The 24,398-nt window shown below is 40.6% G+C and overlaps 1 protein-coding gene across 1 annotated transcript in view; it reads left to right on the forward strand.

The window, feature by feature from the left end:
- Positions 1 to 24,398, forward strand: part of dnah9 (dynein, axonemal, heavy chain 9) — a 156,656-nt gene that overhangs the window by 74,849 nt on the left and 57,409 nt on the right. The window contains exons 43-56 of the mRNA XM_036572951.1: positions 5,187 to 5,348; positions 5,982 to 6,178; positions 7,211 to 7,373; positions 7,749 to 7,872; positions 9,161 to 9,303; positions 9,833 to 9,994; positions 10,482 to 10,715; positions 17,345 to 17,605; positions 18,903 to 19,328; positions 19,712 to 19,831; positions 22,115 to 22,303; positions 22,639 to 22,874; positions 22,999 to 23,121; positions 24,034 to 24,238. Coding sequence (XP_036428844.1) covers positions 5,187 to 5,348; positions 5,982 to 6,178; positions 7,211 to 7,373; positions 7,749 to 7,872; positions 9,161 to 9,303; positions 9,833 to 9,994; positions 10,482 to 10,715; positions 17,345 to 17,605; positions 18,903 to 19,328; positions 19,712 to 19,831; positions 22,115 to 22,303; positions 22,639 to 22,874; positions 22,999 to 23,121; positions 24,034 to 24,238 — 2,745 coding nt within the window. The remainder of the gene's footprint in view (positions 1 to 5,186; positions 5,349 to 5,981; positions 6,179 to 7,210; positions 7,374 to 7,748; positions 7,873 to 9,160; positions 9,304 to 9,832; positions 9,995 to 10,481; positions 10,716 to 17,344; positions 17,606 to 18,902; positions 19,329 to 19,711; positions 19,832 to 22,114; positions 22,304 to 22,638; positions 22,875 to 22,998; positions 23,122 to 24,033; positions 24,239 to 24,398) is intronic.

The following is a 24,398-nucleotide window of genomic DNA, read 5'->3' on the forward strand; positions in this document are numbered from 1 at the left end:
GTACCATGTCCTCTGCGTTTGTTTCACATCAATTACTCACTCCATTTCACGCCGGATGCAGAGGACAGTTGTCATGTCGTGTCCAACATTGTGACTAATGGGATTGCTTGTACGGGCAGCTCCAGGTAGCACCATTGATATGCAGGAGTTGTGGCAGAGGCAGGAACGTGGCCACGTTCTCAATGCGCGTTCCTCCCCCTGCAGATGAGGGGGGAGAAAGCAGCCCAGGCTGGGAGTGTTCGCTCTCATTCCTCACTGTCTGCCAAGAGAGCCAACTGAGTCCAATTGAAGTCCACTCAGGCCATCTGCATACCTGGCCACAGAAGATACGCTACAGTGGCAGAATGTCAGGAACATGATTGCTTGCTGGTTGTCATAACCTTCCGCTTGTTAATTAAGGAAGAGACAGTTCAGCTAAAATGCACTATGGGCATTTTTCCACTGCACATTTAAGAAACAAGAAATGACCCAATTGGGAACCAGTGGAACTTACGGTTCTAGTTCTAGCTTTTTTTCCACCTGCTTGAGAGACAGCTGAAACTGTCATAATTACCACGATTAAAAATGTAATTGTAAACTGTAATTTTTTGTGTGCGACACTAAAATGTCCAGTTTGGCTAATTAGCTATCTTGCCTACTAGTTTTCTTAGCTTAACACTACTTATGCTGACATTACATACAATACAGTGCTTTTTCTGTGCACACGCTCACACACATCCACTCAGTGATGTGTAAAATTAAATAGAGCTTTTATTTTTCTTTGTTAAGTGTGAAAACATAAATAGCATTAGTTTAAGCTTCCACACTAGCTTATGTCACATTAGCCAGAGACATTATAGACCTGAGGAGTAACTGTCCAGTTCTCAGGTTCCGGAAGTGAAAATAATTTTCTTCATATACGTCTCAGAAAATCCTTATACAAAGAGTTTTGACAAATTCCTTATAGGAAAGTCTGTCCACTCGGTGACCGTATTGACAATGTCACTGCACACTTATTTCCAGTTATACAAGACAAGGCTCCTATCTCTTTGAATGGGGAGAGGTCTATAAACCCCAAACTAAAAACCATATTAATGTTTCAAAAACATGTTTGATATCACTCCACTCCAAAAAGTTTTTAGCCAACTTTTGCAATGTCTCTTTACTGTTTTTAATTGTGGTTTATTTTATTTTTATGTACATATAGTGTTTTTTTGTCTTTCTGGTTTCTTTTTCTTTTTTTTTTTAGCTTGCAGTCACGGCAGTGAACCTTATTATGAAAGAACGATTTTAAGAGTTATATTATTCGTCATACAGCCTGTCTTATTATTTCACTCAGTAAAGTGGTCTCAGTGGGCAAACATAATTAGCGAGAGGGGTGAAGGAGCTCTTTTAATGTGTAATTATTCTAAGAAAAGGGGATATTTATGTCTGAGAATACATTTGTTATCTGTGCTTAGGCTCTGCAGGGGGTCCCGCTGCAAGTTTAGAAGGTAGAGGAGTGTGAGAGTTTATTTATTTCCAACTTTTTTGTCATAATTTCTGTTCTTTGTAGACGCCAGTGATATACACTCATGACATATTTCCCTGTCTTTTTGTTCAAGGCCTCTCTGTCATTCCTGAAATAAAACACAGACAAATCTGGGAAGGAAAACTCACTTATGCTGCCTTGTAATTTGCAGTATTATGCAGAAGTGCAGTAGTAGGATGTTGATCTCGTCAACATGTTTTGTTCATTACTTTGCGACAGCATGTCATGATGAATTGTAGTTCATGATAGCTGTAAGCTACCGAATATTTGAGTGCAAAAACCAACCACAACCCTGCATCTCCTGTCTTTTACACTGGCTCTAGTGGAAAACACAACCTGTCTCTTAAACTAACTGCACTGAACTACAGGGCCTAATTTGTTTTTTCATCCCATCGAATCTTCTTCATCCCTAAAAACACATCATAACTGAACCTGTGGCGATCATGAATGGGATTTTTTCTTCAGGAACCAGACTGCTCAGATCTATAAAGGAGGAGGAGACAGTTAATTGGTTGAAAAATGAATTTGATAGCTCATAATGGTCAACATGGCATCTGTTCATGGGGAAAGTAACATCATTCAATAAAAAGCCCCAGTTTGCTTTCTGGTAAAGCTGCAAGTGTTCCATCTTTCTGCTGCCAATCTTTGTGTGGTGGAAAAACAGCCTATATGTCCAAAACTTTGCAGAAACCTGTTTATTCAGTGTCTGAAACCAAGAGTATTAATAGGGAGTTTATCCCCACTTTGCGGCAGTATCAGCATCTACTCTACTGGGAAGGCTTTAAACTAGATGTTGAAATAATGCTGTGTGTACTTGATTATGTTCAGCCGCAAGTGCATTAGTGAGGTCAGCTACTGATGTTGGATGATCACAAACACCACTTGAATCATCCCAAGGGTATCGGATGGAGTTCCATCAGTCCAGAGAATGCATTTCCACTGCTACACAGCCCAATGCTCGGGGGGATGTATACCCCTGTAGCTGACGCTTGGCATTAGGTATGATATCTTAGGTTGAAGTGCAGCTCCAGAGTTCTAGTGTGTTTCTGTGGAGAGATTTAAACACCTGTGTCAGGAATGAGGCGCCTTAAAGTGACTGAAATCACTAATCAGATGGGCTGTCTGGGCGTTTTTGAACATATAGCGTACTTTCTATATGGTTAGTAGTTTAGTGTATCACGTCTACAAGCCTGAGTGCCAGAGCCACATAATGCATGCTGTTCATTTACTCTGTCCAATCCTTACAGCACATGCTGTTCAGTTCCAAACAACAGCTTGTGGTGAATGTAAGCATCATTTAATAAAAAACAATTAGGAGGTAATGGGGTCTGGTCTGGCACAGTCCATATTGTTCAAGTTAGAATGCACAGTGCTCCAGACATGAAGGTTTGAAGGTGAGGGTAAGTTGAGGCTTAGCCTGCACACGAGAGAGCGGCTGTTTATTTTCACTTGATGGGTAATCAATGGCATTTTGAGCACACGACCATGATGCTGGAGGTTCATTCATCCATTCAAGCTCAGCTTCTCTGTAGGCCTTACTGAACACATCTGGGCTTTTTCGTTCTTTATTGACATCGATCTCCTTGCCTTGGAGAATGGGACAAAACTGAATTTTCAATCTCCTCAGCTGACTGGAGACACTATACACCCATGGCGTTTAATAATTTATCTGCTACAATACATTCATGGGAAGGATGTAATGCTCTTCCTATGTGAACCTGTCATGGCAAAGAATAAATGGTTTGTTCTCCTGTCTCCAAGCTGTCGATTAGACAGTCCTGAGCTTCACCATTCTTGTGCTCACACTTTGGCCTGAATTCAGAATGGCTACCCTCCAGGTTAGTACATAACTGAGCTCTTTATTCTGTAGTGTTCTATAGTTTCCACCGAACTGCCAGCAAAATCTGCAAACTGGTTCCATACTTCATTATTTTGTGTTTTCAATGTTGAAGAAAGTGAGTGTAAAATGATTAATCCCATGAAATTGATAAATCCAGTTCTAAAACCCGAGCTGACCACATTCAAAAATGTGACTGTGCACACTGTGACTTATCGAAGTTATAAGAAGTGTTTCAACCTGGAATGCTTTTTGAATGAGGCAGAATACAGAGCAGCCAACCAGAACAGATGTAGTTTACATATACATTATATGGTTAAAAGTATATGGACGCATGTTCTTACTATTAAGTTCAGGTGTGTCAGCCACACTCATTCCTAACGGGTATATATAAACAAAGAACAGCCATACAATCTCTATAGATTAACACTGTCAGTAGAATGAGTAGAAACAACCTAGTGACTTTAAATGTGGCATTATCATTGGATGCCACCTTTGCCAGCGGTCAGTTCATGAAATTTCTGCTCTGCTAGATCTGCCCTGGTCAACTGTTACTATTGTGAAATGTTAGCATCAAATTATAAACAGCTCAGCCACAAAGCAGTAGACCATGCAAACTCACAGAGCGGAGCAGCTGAGTGCTGAAGTGTGTAGGGTGTAAAAATCACCCATCCTCTTTTGCATCACTTTACTGCAGACTTCCAAACTGCCTCTGGAAGTAACAGCAGCACAAAACTGTGCATCAGGAACTTCATGACATGGGTTTCCATGGCTGAGCATGTGAACATGAGCATAAGATCAGTATGTGCAAGGCCAAGCATCGGTTGAAGTGGTGTAAAGCACACCTCCACTGCACTGGAGCAGTGGAAGTGTGTTTTCTGAAGTGATGAATCACGATTCACTACCTAGCACTCTGTTGGACAAATCTGGGTTTGGTGGATACCAGGAAAACACTACCTACCAGAATGCATTGTGCCAACAGTAAAGTTTACTGTTGGCACAATGTTGGCTCTGAAAAACAGCTGGGGTTTTTTTTCAGAGTGCTTTCCATTGTGGCAACAGTTTAGGGTCCTTTCCTGTCCCAGCTTGATTGCACCTCTACTCACAAAGCCAGATCCATAAAGACATGGTTTGACAAGTTTGGTGTGGAGGACTCAGGTGACATACACAGAGCCCTGACCTGAACCCCACTGAACACCTTAGGGATGAATTACAATGTTAATTGTGAAAAAGGCCAACAACGTTTTCATCCAACAATGTCTCACAAACACACTCCAAACTCTTGTGGAAAACCTTCTCAGTGGAGGCTGTTATAGCCGTAAAAGGGGGCCAACTCCATATTAATGTCTGTGGTTTTGGAATGGGATGTCTAACAAGCTCATCTAGGTGTAATGGTCAGGTGTACACATATTTTTGGCCATATGGTGTATCGGTTTTAAAGGCATAGTAACAAAAACAACCTGTTAATATTCTAAGGGATATAGAGAGGTTGTAAAATGGTCAGGTGAAAATGAATCGTGACAGTTTTTGTCACATAAAGTCACACAAACATCATAAACCTACCTTGAGAGGTAGAAAATAAAATAGTAACAAGAAATGTAGGCTTGTTTATATGTGAATTTATTTATCTTTGACCATTATGCTGCTTGGGAAACACTGCCTACTGTTAATGAACTATATTGCTTAGTGGAGTTTATTGCAGTTATTATTAATAATAAAATTATTTAATGAACATTGTTGCATTTTCTCATAGTGTATTTTGCTTCACTAACAACACCCCTTAACTGTGGTAAAATCAGTATAACACACAGCCTCTTGTGGCTGTTCTGTTTGTTTCAGGGCATCCTGTTCTGTAAAAGTGAGTGCATGAAGACTCCTCAGGACTTGGTGAAGGTTTACCTCCATGAGTCCAACCGAGTTTACCGAGACAAGATGGTGGAAGACAAAGACTTTGCCACCTTTGACAAGCTGCAGTCGGAAATGGTGGGCAAGTTTTACGAGGTGAGACACTTCAGCCATAAGTTTGACAGAGTGGACGGAGTCATTAGGGTGTATGTGTCCGGCAGAGTGAGGCTGCAGCTCCGGCCAGCGCTGCCTCCCTGAGACAGTGTTAATCAGAGCAAAGCCCTGTCAGACTGTGCTACCATCAGTCCAACATATTAGGGGTGGGAAAAAAGATAGAGGAGAAAGAGAAACATTTTAATGGTTTTTCTTTCCACTGCCCCCCTGACTCCCTCAGTTTATCACAGAGTGGTCATGCTAGAGAACCGACACCCCCTTCATGCCTTTTCTCCTGTAAGGCAGCATCCAGTCATCTTCATCAAACACGCACACATCCTCCACAGTCCTTGGTCAAATCTGCCCAGTCCTGCTGAGCTCAAGTTTCTAATGAGTTGGTCAAGAAAGGAAGTTAGCCAACTCTGGCATAGCCTGGAGAGATATGAAGGAAAGAATTATAAGGATCATGTTAATGTTGTGAATTGAAACACAATCGAATCCAGTTCTCCAGTACAGAGTGAAAAGATTTTTAATGGAACTGGAGTGGGGTTTCCTCCTGAGGTAGCTGCATTCTGGACTTGTTATTCAAGGTTTAATATTTAATGGTGTGCTAAGGCGAATTTGTTTTCCCATCAGGATATGGAGGAGGCCCTGGAGGAGGCCAAGGTGATGAATATGTACTGCCACTTCGCCCTGGGCATCGGCGAACCTAAATATATGCCCGTGCAGTCCTGGGAGAGCCTCAACAAAACCCTACTGGAGGCGCTTGACGGCTACAATGAAGTCAATGCCGCCCTCAACCTTGTCCTGTTCGAGGATGCCATGTGTCATATGTAAGAAAGTTTCCATGATCCATTCAGAGTTTATCTATATGTCTTGGATATTTTTGAGGAAACTGTACCTTTTATGGTACAAATGCTGTCACTGTCATGGTCCCCTCAAGGATGTCTTCAGTTCCCTTAGTTAGGGAACATAACTGTACTGTATTCCATTGCAATTATTTTTTTTTCATTTGCAGTGCCTCTTTACACCCCATATTGATTCCAGGCTTTTTATTTTATTTTTCTTCTTAAAGCTGCACTAGGTAAGTTTTGGGGAAATCGCATTTTGTAATGTCAGTTGTGCTTCAGATCCATTCACCAAGCGGATTAATCTGATGATTGCAAGTGCATTAAAAGAGCATTCAAAGAGAACTCCATCAAAACTTGGTGAACATGTATTGCGAGTATATAAGTGAACTCCGAAAACACCTGCAAAATTGGATCTCGCAGGAGGACTCACAGCAGCGCATACACACCATTTTTTTTTTCTCCCAACTCAGTAATGCTACTTCTTTCAATTTTAACAAAAAAATATTGCATAGTGCAGCTTTAAAAAAAACAACAACAAAACTTACGCCTGTGCGTAAAAACAAGTCACTTGTACCATGCTTTACCTTTGAGGGTACATTTAAATTGTGTTGTTTGTAGCATTTTTTCTGATAGTGTAATGGCTCTGTCTACTCGTGAATGGCTAGAATTCTTCTCTCTCCACATCTCGTCGCCAACTGTACAGACTTTTCAAACTTCAAGTCTTTGCTGATAATACCAAACTGAAGAAAACTGAATAAAACTAATAGATTATAATGCCATGTTTACATTGGAGTTGTGCACAAAACTACTCCAACTTCAGAACTATGAGCTCGACACCAATGAGCACGAAAATGGAAAAAGTCAGGCTGTTTATGATGATGTTCTCAGAGACAATGATGATGATGATGATGATGATGATGATGATGTTGATGACAAACAGTCTCTGCACCGCGCTCAGCAATAACGACTGTAATTCTCTTCCTCACGCTTTTTCACCTTTCTCATCTGTTTCAGCTGTCGCATCAACCGCATCCTGGAGTCTCCCCGAGGGAACGCCTTACTGGTTGGGGTGGGCGGCAGCGGTAAACAGAGTCTGACCAGACTGGCAGCCTTCATCAGCTCCCTAGAGGTCTTCCAGATCACACTGAAGAAAGGATACAGCATCGCCGATCTCAAGGTCCAGCCTCTAATATCACAAACCGATATGAGAGCACTTTCCAAGTATATAAACACATTATGCTCTAAATGACATGTTGACACATTGATGAGATGCTGTTGCCATTTGCCCTTTTGCTCTGCAGTTGCAATGCTTCTCACAGGACTATAAATCCTTTATAATGATGCACTGGTCGTGTCCTGCGAAAGCCAAAGCCAATAGCGTTTGAATAATTAACGAGTGCACAGAGGGTCTCTTCAGCACCCTGTGATATTGCGTGGCACTCAAGCTCATCAGCTTTATGTCCACAATATATTTCATCCCAGCTGTTCCTGGGGGGCGCTTTCAGCAGAGGGGGAAGAATAGCAGGCTGATGAGATGGTTTGTGTTTTTCAGAGCGATTTGGGTGCGCTGTGCATCAAAGCCGGGGTGAAGAATGTTGGCACGGTGTTCCTAATGACAGATGCCCAGGTTGCAGATGAGAAGTTCCTCGTGTTAGTCAACGACCTTTTGGCATCTGGTAAGCGCTGCCATGTACCTGAGCCCACTGGCATCCAAACCAGCTTTCTTCCTTTGCCAACTATGAGGAGCAGGATAAAGCATTTTTCTGTTAGTGATGAATGGATGGTTACATTATTGCAAGATTATTTTTTAGGTGGCTTAGTTGTGAATGCTGAAAACAGAACAAGGTGTTTTTTCAGCGCACTTATTAAGTCCAGGATCCACAGCCCAGTCCTGACAAAATGTTTATGCAAGTATGAATTCAACACAACATCTAACTAGGGATGTGCACAGGTACTCACGTTGTGGCAGTATCCAAAAACTGAAATCACATTTCCAATGTTTGTTACATTTCATTATGGGAAAACAGAAAAAAATATATACTCGAAGAATTCATTAAAATGATGATATTATGTTTTAACAAGGCTGTAAAACAAGGCCGTATTGTTTGTGTTTGCAAGTAAATGTATTATATAGTTTGCTACTAAGAAAAACGTCTGCCTTAATGTGAGCTCATCGCCAAGGACACCTTGTTAAAGACGTGACTAAGAAGGCAGAGATATCGCAGCTGCCTCTGGCTCCTTTTTTCACCAACTAGGCTAGCTGCTCGAGCTGTTGGTAGTTAGATCCAGACACAGTGAAAATATACACAAGTCATCTATTTCATTAGGTACACCTCCTTGTTTCTACACTCATTGTCCATTTTATCAGCTCCACTAACTAAATAGGTGCACTTTGTAGTTCTACAATTACAGACTGTAGTTCATCTGTTTCTCTGCATACTTTGTAAGCCCCCTTTTACCGTGTTCTTCAATGGTCAGGACCCCTACAGGACCACCAAAGAGCAGGTATTATTTGGGTGGTGGATCATTCTCAGCACAGCAGTGACACTGACATGGTGGTGGTGTGTTAGTGTGTGTTGCGCTGGTACGAGTGGATCAGACACAGCCTAATGACGTGTCTGGGCAGTGTACTTCTCTGACAAACAAACATGTTAGCACATCGTCCGCTGATGAGAAAAGAGCTTGTGTAGAAGTAACAGGTCCTCATCAGTATCTAATGTTGTAGCTATTAGCTGTATTGTTAGCTCATTAGCTCATCTGAAGAGGCAGCCTTCTTTAACCATCCAAAATAAAAACCTATCGATTTTCTTTGGCTATTTTGAATAATACGACTTGTCAGATATATTTTTCTGCATCCTGCTATTTTTTGTTCCTGAACTGAAGCTAATAAGTAAGCCTACAGCACTATATATGCCTTTATTAACTCATGTTACCCATGTTAACTCCCTATCTACTCTCTCACAGGTGAAATCCCAGACCTGTACCCTGATGATGAGGTGGAGAACATCATCAATGGTGTGAGGAATGAAGTGCGTGGCCTGGGCCTCCTGGACAGCAAGGAAAACTGCTGGAAGTTCTTCATTGAACGTGTCCGCCGGCAACTCAAAGTGCGTGGGGTGAAGCGGGACCCTGCACCGTAATATAACATTACAGATGATGATCATTTTTAATGTATTCAGCCCAACTTGAGCTATCCATGCTCCACCCACAAGTGTGTTTGTAGCAACTGTTGCGAGCTTGGACAAGCTTTACGGAACTTTGGGATAAAGTTGCGACAAAAGTTGGCTAGCAAGGGCAGAATTCGATTCTAAAACATGGAATGTCCAGTTTGCCGTCGTCTGCCTGCTGTCAAAATGTAATGCATCATAATATATATGATAGGAATTGAAGTGAGGGCTAACATATGGACCCTTAGCATTTAAGGGGTTAATGCAATAATGCACCTCTATCAAAATGTATGTATTTTGAAAAAATACTGTTCTCTATAGCTTGTCCAACATAGTTGCCATGAAAGTACCTATGGGCGGAGTATGGATAGCCCAGCTTCTAGAGGTTGGCCTGCTTTCTTTGTAGGAGTTGTATAATAAGGGCTTAGTGAAGAGAGATGGCAGTCATCTGGACCATTTTGTCCTGCAGGTAGCCCTGTGCTTCTCCCCTGTGGGCAGCAAGCTAAGGGTGCGCGGCAGAAAATTCCCGGCTGTGGTGAACTGCACTGTCATCGACTGGTTCCACGAGTGGCCACAGGAGGCCCTGGAGTCAGTCAGCCTGAGGTTCCTACAGGAGGTGGAGCACATTGAGGTGAGAAAAGCTCATGCTGCGAGTCACACCATAAAAATGGACAGTGCGTAGCGGTCAGGGATCAACTGCCCACTTAACACGGCTCCTTGACACAGAAAAGTGTTTTGATATAGATTTAACAGTCTGTGCCACGTGTGATGATTGAAGGCTGAGCTGAACAGTGTAACAGTGCAGGGTTTTATTCAGCGCAGTGCAATCACACCACAGCCTACAGCTCCAACGATCTCCAAGTGAGAGAGACTCTCAAATTCAGCTGCTAATATAATTCAATGCTGAGTGCAATTTTTTGCAAGTCAGGGCGCCTGGAGTCATGACGAAAATAATTAGGCTGCACAGGGTGGTGTGAAGTCATTCTCTGTATTATGTTTGGAAGGAAATGAAATGATGATCAGAACCCAATGTACAGACACCCCTGGCAAGGTGCTGTTCTCTTAGACTCAGAAGAAAATTAGATTTTTTAATATATATTTTTCTCCCGCGTGTCTAGCCGGAAGTAAAGGACTCGGTGAGCAAGTTTATGGCTTATGTCCACGTCAGCGTGAACAAGACCTCCAAAGACTACCTGGCCAATGAGAGACGTTACAATTACACTACACCCAAGTCCTTCCTGGAGCAGATCAAGCTGTACAGGAACCTGTTGGCCCTCAAGAGGAAAGATCTCACCACTAAAATGGAGCGACTGGAAAATGGCCTGCAGAAGCTCAATAGCACCTCCGCTCAGGTGTGTAATCTGTTTAAATTAAGGCCTGTATCACTGACAACTTGCTTCAAATCATGTAACCACTTAAATAATTTAGTTCTGCTAGTGTCACTAACAGTTAATGAAAGTTAAGATTCGTCACTTAGCATGCATAAGCAATAATTTGTGGTTATTAGCTTTCAATAATTGTTTATTCATTAGCATATCTGGTTCAGCTACTCCTTTGCTTGTTGTTTAGTTTCAATCTTAAGACTTATTATTCCATAACTGTGAAGTGAACTGTTCAATAAAACTACGAAACAAATATATAAGTTCTGTATCTATTAGTTAGTATCGTATTTGATTGTAATGTATTTTTCCATTTTGACCAGCTTGTTAGCTTGTGGTTTGTGCTTTAGCTTGAGGCTAACATATTAGCTGATGGAAAGAGCGTTAGATCAGGAAACTATAGTTGTTTTAGGCATCGTCCATGTATAATGAGTGATTTAATGTTGAATTGTCTAATAACCTGAAAACGGAAACATTACCAAGTAATTATAATAGACTCTGAAAAAAGCCAACTTGTCTGCCTGCTTAATTCAGGGTTGTTTAGCTTTTTAATAGAATGTTATAGGTGTTGTCCTAGCTCGACACACTTAAAAAATATGCTTCTTCAAGGGTACTTTAGTAAAGAAAATGGTTCTATATAGAACCATGAACACTTTGCATGATTAAAGGCTTCTTTGCATCGTGAAAGCGAGAATGTGCTGTAGATGACTCCATATAGATGTCAGCCTTGTTACAATAGGAGAACGCTTTTTGGTGCTATATAGAACCGTTTTCAAAAAGATTTTATATAGAACCATCTACAGCACACTCTCCATCAGTCTGAAGAACACTTTCACAATGCAGAGAACCCTTTAATCATGCAAAGAACCATTTGCTTTGCTAAAGAACCTTTTGAAGAACCATCATTTTTAGGTGTGAAACTAAAGCAAAGAAAACCGACAAGCTCCTCCTTTTCTGTAGGTAAGTATTATTGAAATTATATATATATATTACTACAGTTTTTATAAGGGTATTAACACAGCACATAGCACAATGTCAGCCATTGCTTATTTTTGCTGTATCAAGTAATGTACTAAATTGAGACACCACTGTACATATTGTATCTATCTATCTATCTATCTATCTATCTATATGCCTGACTGACTGCCTGCCTGCCTGCCTGCCTGACTTCTTAATGCCCTTTGATGGCATTTTAGATATTGTCCTTGCTCCAGCTAAAGCAAACCGACATCTTCCTTCTTATCTGTTTTTGCAAACATGCACTTCTGCATCGCTCAGCACTGTCCACATGAGTGCGTGCTTGTGAAATCGTTATAAGTAATCTTGATCTGAGAGTGAAAATGCAGTGGTCATCAAGTAGCCACTTAAGAGGATGGTGCAGTACTTTATTACCTTGTGAATATCCCCATTAAAGGTATGAGAACAGATTTGCAGTAATTCTTAAAATATGTGCTCATTTATATTCACAGTGGTCATTGCAGAGGTATCAGTAGCATGACATTTTGCCTTGCTAGCCTCTCATCATACTGCTTCCTGTTTTGCCTCTCGACAGCAATAGGCATTTACTAAAAGAAGCCATCATGAAATTAACATCAACACCCTGTTCCCCGCACAAGCCATTTTATTTTAGATTTCCGGCCCCATAGACGCCTGTATAAAGAGACAGAATAGAACAAGCTTTAATTGGTTCTCTTTGGAGTTTCCCCATTACTGCTCCACTTTCTTTTCAGCCATTAACTCTCCCTGTTGATTTCAGGAAAGGGAGTGGGTCAGATCATGTCATTTCTGTAGTGTGCTTCACACACGATGTGCATTTTAACAGGGGTCAGGAAGGTCTACGGAATAAATTAATGGCTGAACGTCGGCCGCAGGAAAAAAAAGAACGACGTGTGATTTCAGTATGTTTAAACTTTATGAGGTTAATACTGTTTGACGATCCCACTAGAAGCGCCGCTGTAGCTGTGACTTTAGAACATTGTTAGCGTCAATTATTATCCTCCTAAACACTGCCTTGCTTCGCCACTGGTTAATTTCAGTGGCTGCTTGTGTAATGTTCCCCGCTTCGAGAGCTGCGCCGTAGTCTCTTCTGAGGCAGCATGTGTGTGTCAGGGGTAGAGGCGGGTGGGTGTGAATCCCAGAGGTGTAGACCTGCTGAAACACTCTTTTCATTCCCAACTAATGGCTTCAGGGCTGCATTCTGGGCCTCGCCACATTTTCAATGGATAAGCAATTGCAGAGCTCATTTGCTCACATAGATCACACTTTCTAGAAGGATGGGAAAAAGAAGAAGAAGAAGAAGAAGAAGAAGAAGAAGAAGAAGAAGAAGAAGACGAAGAAGAAGAAGAAGAAGCCCGATTTGAAACTTCTGAAAGTCCTTCTCACTTGCGCCCAGACTTTCTGTTGCGCTGAGGGAGATCGACGCCCACCGCAGCGGCCTGTTTACATTAACAGCTCAGGGGCCGACGATGATGATGATGAAGAGGAGGAGGAAGAAGGCTGGGTGCCGGAGTGCTAAAGCTGGCTATGAGAATAAGAAGTAGGTGTTAATGAGGCTGAAAGTTTATTGGTGCTGCTCCAGACTCCTTTATTGAAGTGGGACCTCTGCAACATGTAATTAGTGGATATTGATGCAAACTAGTTGGTCCCTGCCTACCCACATGCAGGAGACTTCTGGATATTTGCCAGGGCATGCTTTATTACATCCATGACTTCTTGCTAAAATACTGGTCACTGCTTTGGGGCTGCTGCAACATCACATGATTTCTGTATTATATTTCCTGTTGTGTCAAAATATACAGTTAACTCGACAATCCATATGGTGCATATATGAAGCTAACCAGCAATATCAGCTTGTTTGGAGTTCATTGTTGTTGTGCTGTCACAAGAAACGGTACATTTACATTGCATTTATATATAGTCATATGCAAAAGGTTGGCCGCTTCTGGTTAAATTACGTTTTGTTGTTTTTCTGAGTGAAAATAAGTGAACACATCCTCTACAGACTTAAATATGTAATTTCTCTACAATTTTTACTGCACAATTTCTGTTTTTTCACTGAAATGTTAAACTAAAAAAAAAAACAAGCAACCACAGTAATTGTGCATTTATAATGTGCAGAATAAAATGCATGGAATAAGACAAAAGAAAAAAGGTGCACTGTGGGCCCAGAGCCCTTGCATTACCCATGAGTGACCCCTCTTAATTGTAACTTGGAGTGGTTTATTGTGTTGCCATGCTGAAGAGAGGAAGTAAAAGATCCCAGAGTTTCCCCATACATGGCTTGATCTAGAATCAACAAATATATATATATATATATATTGCTCTGAATATCATCACTTTATTTGCAACTTTGGAGAATTACATGGAAAGAGTTGTTTTTTGTTGCTATGACATGAGAATTAGCTTGAGCTGATCACTTAACTGTTCAATCCACATTTTACATACTGCACATTTCCTTAAAGTAGTCATAAAACATTACATTTCACATGTGAAATACTTCAACAGCATTACTAACAAGCACAAAGAATGCATTTTAGAATTTCTAACAATTTCATTAAATGGAAAGTTCTTAAAACAGTTTATTTCTGTAGCTTATGTCTATCCGCCATTAGCTAATCTGCCACGCACATTTTACACGACTATTTATACCCCTTAACTAACAATCTCAATTATAAACATGGCCAAGCCACTCATGGAAGACGTATAAACTGTAACAAAAATGTACCTCTTTTACATTAATTTCTTCCATGTTAAACACTGATTACTCTTTGTGTGGTTATAGAACACTGTTAGCTGTTCAACTTCAGTTAACTTGGTCTCACCTACACTTTTCCAGAACCACTTGACACCATTACTGAGTTAAATTGTTCTGACAAACATCACATTAATTCCTTTGGCTTAATATGTCTCTTCTAGTACTTTTCCAACAATATTAAACAGTATTTTGTTGGATTCATGCCAGAATAGAAGGAGTAAAAGATCACAGTAAACATGAGTGCAGTCCATAGATGGCTTTATCTAGAGTGAGGAAAAGCCTGTGATCAGCTCCTATTGTCTGTCTGCTAGCCATCTGATTGAAGATCACTATAATAAGGACTACTGGTAGATTTTCAATATAAGAGAATACTGAAGCAGTAAACAAGTACTCTTATGTCTGTAAATAGTCTTTACCATCCAGTAACCATCATTTTGAAATGTTTCACTTTCTTGCACATGAGTTCTCAAATGACTCCACAGGTATGATTTTACCACAGATGAATCATTTCTTTACATACTGGACAACAAATGATGTACCACTATTGCACTACTTTACTTCAAATAACTGCCACAGTTGCTTCTATAAACTGACAGCAAAATGCAATATTAAAAAATGGTGTTTAGCCATGACTATTAGAGATATAATAGTATAATACATGGTATAATAAATTTTAAAACTTGTCTGTACAATAATGTGAGTTTCCACTAGTGCCTCTATTGGATTTCTGATAGTATGTGAGTGCTAAGCTTATGCTGGTTTGCAAACATTTTCTGCTTGTTTTAGATTAAGCATAGATGTATGAAGTTTGTAAAAGACATTACACATTTTTATCTAAATTGTGAAAGTGACATTAACAGATAGCTTTCTGTGTCAAACTAGTAGCTGAAACCTGGTTAGACTAAGGCTCCTATTCACTATCAGTGATTCGCTATCACTGTCTAGGACTTCCATAAGGTCTAGAGTGACAGTTCTTCTCCCAAAATTGGTCCCACTCATTGTAAACTCAGGGATGATTGGTTGATTCCTCTGTCACTTCCGAACTTTGCTGGTGGTTAATCAAACATGTAAGCCGTTTAGTCTAACTCTTTAAGTAATTTCTGTGGTTTTATGTATGAAAACAGTCATAAATCATTTATACATGACCATTTCCCAAACTCTCTTTATCCACTGGAACTAAACAGGCAGTATTTGTTACTCTGCCTTTAAGACTGATATATGTGAACACTGTTCTGCCATATTTTCTGCCTCGTTCCAAAAGCAGCTCAGGCTGAAACTCTCCTTATAACTTCAGTGTGAATGGGCAGGGCCAAACTGCTGTAGGCTGAATAGATGAGTATATGTAAATGCACTGGTTTGACTCACATCACAAAAACAGTCGATTCCAGCTGTGCCATTTTTACCGGTTCCATATATGGACTGTATGGACTGATGAGTTAACGTCACATTTTGTATTTATGTATGTATTATGTATTTATTGTGTGACATGCAAGCTAAAGCAATTACACGTTAGATACTGCTAGATATTCAATTAAAATACAACATAGGTTAGAATAGGGGTATAAAAGGGGAAAGTGAATGCGTCAGTGTACATATCTATAGTGAACAGTGGATTTTAGTGAAGAATTTAAGATGATATATCACCTCATCTGTCTGTACATCTCTACATACATAAGTGTACTGGGTTTTAATCCTTAGTTTTCAGGCACAGTGGCTCTTTCAACACAGCGTGATAGCGTTTAACACAGGTCATTTCGGATGGATGTGCTTTGATCTGAACTTTATCCTCTCTGTGGTGCAGCCCCCTTGCAGAACACCACATGTAGCTCAGCGAGCATCTTCTCTTTGGATGAAGTGGGGATCATTATGGCTGTTTCATGTAGTTTGGAGAGTAAAGAGGGAGAAACTCAGATGAAGAGGCATATAAGTGTGCTTTCTGACTGTGCTTTGCAAGCAATTAGTACTCCATCATCTCTACCTCCTATTCATCAGTTTAATTACCCACATGATAGCAACTTGATTTTGTGTGTGTTTCGCCGTTCCGCTACCCTGAAGGCGGTTCGTCCCAGACGTCTCATTTTCTTGTGGCTAATCAGCTCATTTGGAAGCTAAAAAAAAAAATCTGTTTCTGATTTCTCGTGTACAACCTTGAGAAGAGTTGAGATTGCAGAGGAAGTTTTTGTACTTCGCTCATCTGACTGTTTGTTCGGCTTAGTTGGTGCATCACGTTGCTTCAGATTGTTGCTGACGACAGTTGTAGAGCTAATTGCCCATTCCTCGTGTTTCTCTGTTTCTTTCATTCCAATTTTCTCCTCTGATTGACTTTTCCCTCTCTGACAATGTTTGGCTGGAAACGTCAGCAGCAACAACATAATGAGGTCCTGTGATTAGAAAAGACTCTGTCTGTTAAACTATCCACATCAATCATATCTGTGCCAACAGTTGTTCTTGCTATTGTTCTTGCCTGGGAGAGTTTTTTTTTTTAATCAATTAAAAATGACAGCGTACTAATTTCTCAGATAAAAATCATAAATGCTATTTTACACTGACTCCAAAATAAACATGAACAATCTGTCATTCATAAGCTCTGGAGATGCAATTAGATGATAATGACAAATTCATTCACTTTCATATTCAATGTCTATGACAAATATAGCTTACAGCGTATGCTGTGTGCAAAGCTTTTTCTATTTGGTTTGTGCAGTAAAGCTGTACCACATTATAGCGTATCACTGTTCTCTGTTCTCTGTTCTTCAACAAGCAGTCACCGCTAGTGAAAGAGAACATTCCATACACGCGTCAACCTTCATTCGTTCTAAACTTCTCTTGATCTTTTGCGGCACGGCAGGTGGACGACCTGAAGGCCAAGCTTGCGGCTCAGGAGGTGGAGCTGAAACAGAAGAACGAGGACGCAGACAAGCTGATCCAGGTGGTGGGCGTGGAGACAGAGAAGGTGAGCCGGGAAAAGGCCGTGGCTGATGAGGAGGAGCAGAAGGTGGCAAGCATCGCCGTGGTGGTGAGCCGGAAGCAGAGGGACTGCGAAGAGGACCTGGCCAAAGCCGAGCCCGCTCTCATAGCAGCCCAGGAAGCCCTCAACACGCTCAACAAGGTCAAATATACTGCACAGCACATCCCAACAGCAGTGGGCAGTGGCCATTGGCCACTTTAAGCCAGGAACGCCCAGAATAGTTTGGCAAAATTATAATTCAGACACTTTTTTGGCCCTGATCCTGAATGAAGCTGATCAGCCAAGACATTTATAGTGTCTGAAGTTTGCTTCTTTAGTTTTGCACTGGAGCTACGAGGGGAATAGCTTAGAAGTAATGAATATATACCTCACTAAGTAGCAATCTGTGTGCTTGAGTCTTCAATACAAATGTATATATAAATAGTGCCATATATATAAATGTGTGTGAAAATAAAGTAAATAAATAAATGTGTGAGAAAATACACACTCTATACAGAATGCTTACATATTATTTTTATACCAATTTTAGTGCACAATTTCACTTTAAAGTATACAAAATATATTCTATTTGTATCGTTGCTGTCGCACAAAAACTTTGTATCTCCATGTATGAATATATACATACATATATATAAATACACAAAAGAAATTTAAATTACAGTAGAAAATGTGTTAACTTATTATTTGTTGTCACTTAGAAAATCAACAAAACGTAATTTGAACAAGAGTGTTCTCTCGCATGTGACTGTAGATCATAACAGCTTATAAACTTATGAGGATCTTGTGGCAAAAATGTTCATAAGAATGATCTTAAATGCAGTTCTCAAAAAACAACCAAACAAACTTATTATTGTATGAATTGTTATTCAGTTTAATCCAGGGCTGCCAAAAGTGTGAAATTCCCACCAGAAAGTTACCCTAACACTATTTCCTTACCCAACCATATTTTTATACTATATATAACTTATTGCATTCTTACTTTCCTTTTTTTAAATTGTGTTTTTGATATGTTTTTGTTACACAATAGTATATAATGTTATACAATACATTTTGAAAAATGCCATTTGAAACCTAACTACATTCTTTATTTATATATTGTTTTGTCTTTTTGGCTCTCAACCCACCACAAACAGTGCACCTTTGGTTTGAGCACCTCTGGTTTAATAAAATTAAACCAAACATTCCAACACATTTAACAAACAACATCTAGAAGTGAAGGAAATAGCAAATAAGAAAAACTCCCTCGATTTAACAATTTATAAGCTCTATCAACTAGAGATGCTAACAAAAGAAAACTAGTAGGTGGCAGTTGGCATCATTATATTCGGATTTCATGTTTCACTTGATTTTCACTTGTTGTTAGTCATAGTGGGATAATAAACAGAATAAAAACGATGTGCTTGTATTTGATGGATTCTCGATGTTGTGTTTGTTTCAGAATAACCTGACAGAGTTGAAGTCTTTTGGCTCTCCTGTGGCTGCCGTCACGAATGTGACCGCTGCAGTCATGGTCCTCGCGGCTCCTGGCGGCCGGGTTCCGAAGGACCGCAGCTGGAAAGCGGCCAAGGTGATGATGGCCAAAGTGGACGCCTTTCTGGACATGCTGATTAACTTCAACAAGGAGAACATCCATGAGAACTGCCTGAAAGCCATCCAGCCCTACCTGCAGGACCCTGAGTTTAAGCCGGAGCTGGTGGCAGCTAAGTCCTACGCTGCGGCAGGCTTGTGCTCCTGGGTCATTAACATAGTGAAGTTCTATGAAGTTTACTGTGAAGTGGAGCCCAAGAGACAAGCCCTGAACAAAGCCAATGCTGAGCTAGCCTCAGCTCAGGAGAAACTCTCCATCATCAAGGCAAAAATCAATGTAAGCTAGCTGAGAACCAGTACTTTTTTCCTCTGTCTCTAAGAGTGTTTCTGGAAATGTTCACAGGCTTGATTGTGTTAACTTAGCAGCTCTTTGCGACATGTTGTAAGTTAAATTGGAAAGACACAAAGTACAGCATTGTAACACAGTTGAAGTGAAGTGATAAATCTGTCTTCACCTCCTAATTGCATTTGTGCCTTTGCTTTGCTTACATTGTTCAGGTGGCTTTTCTTTAACTTTTCAGGACTTCTCAGGTACATTTTTTTCCCAGGGCTGAGATGAACTTGTTTGTTGCCTTGTAGAACTTTAAAAGTTGAGATGCTTCACTCCTGTCTGTGTCTCTCTCTCTTAACAACCCCCTATTCCTCCTCTCCCCCTGACAGCACCTTAATGAGAACTTGGCGAAGCTGACGGCGAAGTTTGAGAGAGCCACAGCAGACAAGCTGAAGTGCCAACAAGAGGCCGAGACCACAGCACGCACAATCTCCCTCGCCAACCGCCTGGTGAGCATCCCCTCCCCAAACACGCACACATATACGCACGCTCAGAGCCTTTGGCAGCAGCGGCGTGCTCCCTGCTGGAAACCGATGGATTCCTGCTAAGGTGACGAGGGTGTGAATAAATCCGAGCTGAATCTGTTGGCATCTCAGGTCTTAATTACCTGATAGAAAAAGCGAACGCATACGTAGAACAATAATACAGACGCTTCACGCCAAATTACTCCTGTTTAATGGCAGGGTTGCTCTTACCAGACAAGCTTTACATTATTAAAAAAGTAGCTGACTCATTTTTTTTTTACCTAAAAACTACAAGAACTGCTATAACCACAAGATATTTCTAAGTTTGAAATCACTGTTTCCAATAAAATAAACCCAGTTTTGTTGCTGATACACATATTAAATAATGCTAGTATGATGCTTACTGTACAGCTTGATGTTTTAAATAATGTGTAGAAAAATTGACAAAATTTGCATGTCCAAAATGATGAACGTGTTAAGAGATGAAATTCCAGTATAACAGATAATTAATTTTACATCCAGAATGTCTTGTGCATGAAACGATGTGATCAAACCTCAAGGCTAATAACTTGCCAAGAAATCGCCATAGGTACACTATATGGCCAAAAGTATGTGAAGATATCTTGTAATAACTGAATTCAGGTGTTTCAGCCACACACATTGCTAATAGGTGTATAAAATCAAGCACATACCCTTCCAATCTGAATAGCCAAACACTGACAGTAGAATGGATCATACTGAAGAGCTCACTGACTTAAAACACAGCAACATCAGCACAAGAACTGAAATGGTTTTCAATGGCCAAGCAGCTGCACGCAAGCCCAAAATCACCATACACAATGCCAAATGTCGGCTAGAGTTGTGCAAAGCATGCCTTCACTGTACTCTGGAGCAGTGGATATACATTTTCTAGAGTGATGAATCAGGGCTTCACAATCTCGCAGTCTGATGGACAAATCTGAATTTGGTGGTTGTCAGGAAAATGTTACCTATTGGAACGCATAGTGCCAACAGTAAAGTTTGGTGGAGGAGGGATAATGCTGGTGGCAAATGCTTTTTTTGACTAAATGGGCACAAACTCCCAATGACAGAATCCAAAAGCTTGTGGAAAGACTACCAAGAAGAGTGGAGGCTCTTATATGTGCAATGTCCTACAATCTCATGTATATATGATGGTCAGGTGTCCACACACTTTTGGTCATATAGTGTATATAAATTCAGTTTGTTGTTTAACATTTAATGACTTCTTACTGTCTTCAAAAAGCTTAGAAAAATCTAAAAACACCTCCTGGTGTCTGTAGTGTTTTGGTGTAAACTGCGTAAGCTATTTTTGAGGAAAAGAACAGTGCCATACTTACTGGGCCTGGGCCTTCATTGGACATCCCCAAAATAAAACGAGCACACTCTTTATTACTATAGTCACGTGTAACCAGAGCACTGTTGTGGCGCCATGTTAATGGGTCAAAGACCAAATAGTGCATCATTTCCAGTGTTTTAAGTGAAAGTTATACACAAGGATTAAAGCACTTTTACTGTGTCAGCCACTTAATAATTCAACAAATCAGCAATCACTCAGAATGTATTATCACTTGGCTAATGCATTATGAAGTCCTGTTGCAACCTCAGCAATAAAACAAACAGTTTAAATCACTGGAGTCGTTCATTCGAATACAAAATCCATCTTTCCTTCTGAACAAACTGTTCTTTGACTCGATACATAAAGCTGCTACTTGACTTTCAATTCCAAGAGAATTTGCTTTTTAATTGTGATTGAAACCAGTGCAGCTTAAATTAAGCAGCCTAAATGATTAAATACTGCATTGCTTCATGCGGCGGTGTTAGTGGAAAATAGTGAACAGTATCTACAGCACAACTTTTTACATTGTGGCACACCCCTCAGCCAATGGTAATGCTTTTAGTTGCTCGTATGAACATTCCCTTTCCCTGCCTGAACTAAGAAGTTCAAACTGAGGTGATCATTCTGGTTGGTTCTGGTTGGTTTATGTTTTACTTCAGTACGGAGTTGCTTTTCCAGAATGAACATGACACTGAAAGCACAGATTATACTGAAAATGAAACTACTAATGTCAAATCAGTGCAATTCACTGGTTTTACTTTTTGTAATTTTTTCCCAAAACCATTGGGCTTTCAGAGAAGGCCTTGACAGTTCTCCACAGCAAACTAAAGTCAATTACTATTAAGAGAAATGCTTACAAACGTTTGTAAAGTAGTGTAAACAATTTCTTGCATATTTGAATTCTTTCTCAGGTTGGAGGGTTGGCGTCAGAGAATGTGCGCTGGGCGGAGGCGGTGGCTAACTTCAAACATCAGGAGCGAACTTTGTGTGGGGACGTTCTCCTCATCACTGCCTTCGTCTCTTATCTGGGCTACTTCACCAAGCGTTACCGTCACGAGCTAATGGACAACACTTGGAAGCCATATCTCAGCCAGCTTACGGTCTGTTTAACAGCTCAGTCTGAGACTCTTTATTCTGGATAGGTGTCTGTCTGCTCTGGCCACTCTAACATACTGTAAGACGTTACTGTAACCAGCATTACTGTGCCATGAACATTGTCAAATTGTTTGCTAATTCTGATATGTCCAACTTGACTGCCTCAAAACAAAACAAAAGCTTTCCAGTCATCTTTAGCTTGTGATCGCTGTGGCTTCTGAATGAGATCATGATGGCTGTTTGCTCAGATTGTTTGCTTTTCTAACATTGTTTGCTCTTGTCCTGAGGAACCACAGACTCAGTGTGGTGGCACACTTCTCGTTATCTTCATCCTCTCCAGGTGCCTATCCCAGTCACTCCAGGGCTGGACCCTCTTTCAATGCTAATGGACGACGCAGACCTTGCCGCCTGGCAGAACGAGGGGCTTCCAGCGGATCGAATGTCCACAGAGAACGCCACAATCCTCACCAGCTGTGAGCGATGGCCTCTCATGGTGGATCCCCAGCTCCAAGGGATCAAGTGGATTAAAAATAAATATGGAGACGACCTTCAGGTCATCAGGATTGGCCAGAGAGGGTGATTGTTATTGGCCCCTATCACAAGATAGCAGTTTGTGTTTTTGGTACGTGGTGCCTCCGTGGTTTGTTTCTCATTTCTCATAGTCTGCTGTTCCCTTTTGCCCCCTGCTGTTTGTATGTAGCTATCTGGACTCCATTGAGAGGGCCTTATCTGCAGGTGAAGTCGTCCTTATTGAGAATCTGGAGGAGACTGTGGATCCAGTGCTTGGACCCCTGCTGGGTCGAGAAACGATCAAGAAGGGACGGTAAGTCAAATGCAAACAGTAAAACTATGGTTGAGTAAAACTACATAAAATATGGTCTTTTAGAGTAAAATTTTCATTAGCTGGTTTTTCCAGTCTTTTGTCAAGCACATACAATCTTATCCAGCATGTTTATAATACATCAGTCCTGTTCCTAGCGTCCCACCTCTGAAGCACATTTGAAACGGTTTTGACAGAAGAATAATACATTTCATGAGGGTGCATACATTTCATAAGTGTACGTACAGTACTATGCAAAGTCAGAGATCACCCCTTTGTTTATTTCATTTCCAGTCATTGAATAAGCTATTATTTTTTTCAGCATCAGAAAAAAAGTAGAAAACAGGTATTTAACAGAAAATTACACAAATGCCTCCAACACAAAGTGTAATATCAATTCTATTAGTTTTTAATTAGTGCACCCTTATTTTTGTGCACTTTTCTGCCACTTTAACGCTTCTTTCCACCTCAAAACCAGTTACAACTTTTCTTTCCAACAAAAGCTGTTCCCAAAGGAGTCACTGACATTATTTTCTTCTTCAAAGAGACACACAAGCAACTTCCCAAACTAAAATGGCATCTAAAAATGCAAATGAAGCAATTACATATAAGGTACTCAGCTTGCGTAAGTCAAAGGAAAATAAATAAATGATTTTCCAGAACTGGAGTTCCATAAATGATTAAAAGATGTAGAGAAAATGGAAATGGGTCTCCTAACAGCCATGCAATGGCCAAAGTACTGATTTTAACCATACACATATTTGATTCACCTTTGTGTTTTATAATGCTATATTAAATGCTAAAGATATATCACAATTGCAGTATGCAGCAGTATATTGCAGTTCTAGCACTTGTCCATATTGTACTGGCCTTCCAATAACATGTAAGGACGTGATCTCTGCTGCTTTACTACAGCTACATAAAGATTGGCGACAAGGAGTGTGAATACAATCCTGGTTTCCACCTCATCCTGCACACAAAGTTGGCTAACCCACACTACCAGCCAGAGCTGCAGGCCCAGTGTACGCTGATCAACTTCACTGTCACTCGTGATGGCCTTGAGGACCAGCTGCTGGCCGCTGTGGTCAGCATGGAGAGACCTGACCTGGAAGAGCTGAAGGTAGGGCACAGGTGAACTTCATTAACATCTATTGGCTCTCATCTCCGGCAACTCGCTATTACACTGATAGGACAATATGCTTTTTCGTACCCAAGTCTGCTCTGAGGAACATCACAGGGGCTTTCATTAAAAGCAGAGAGCTGGTTCTTTGATATGGGCT

The sequence above is a fragment of the Colossoma macropomum genome, unplaced genomic scaffold, assembly GCF_904425465.1.
Source record: "Colossoma macropomum unplaced genomic scaffold, Colossoma_macropomum, whole genome shotgun sequence".
Classification (NCBI taxonomy): Eukaryota; Metazoa; Chordata; class Actinopteri; order Characiformes; family Serrasalmidae; genus Colossoma; species Colossoma macropomum.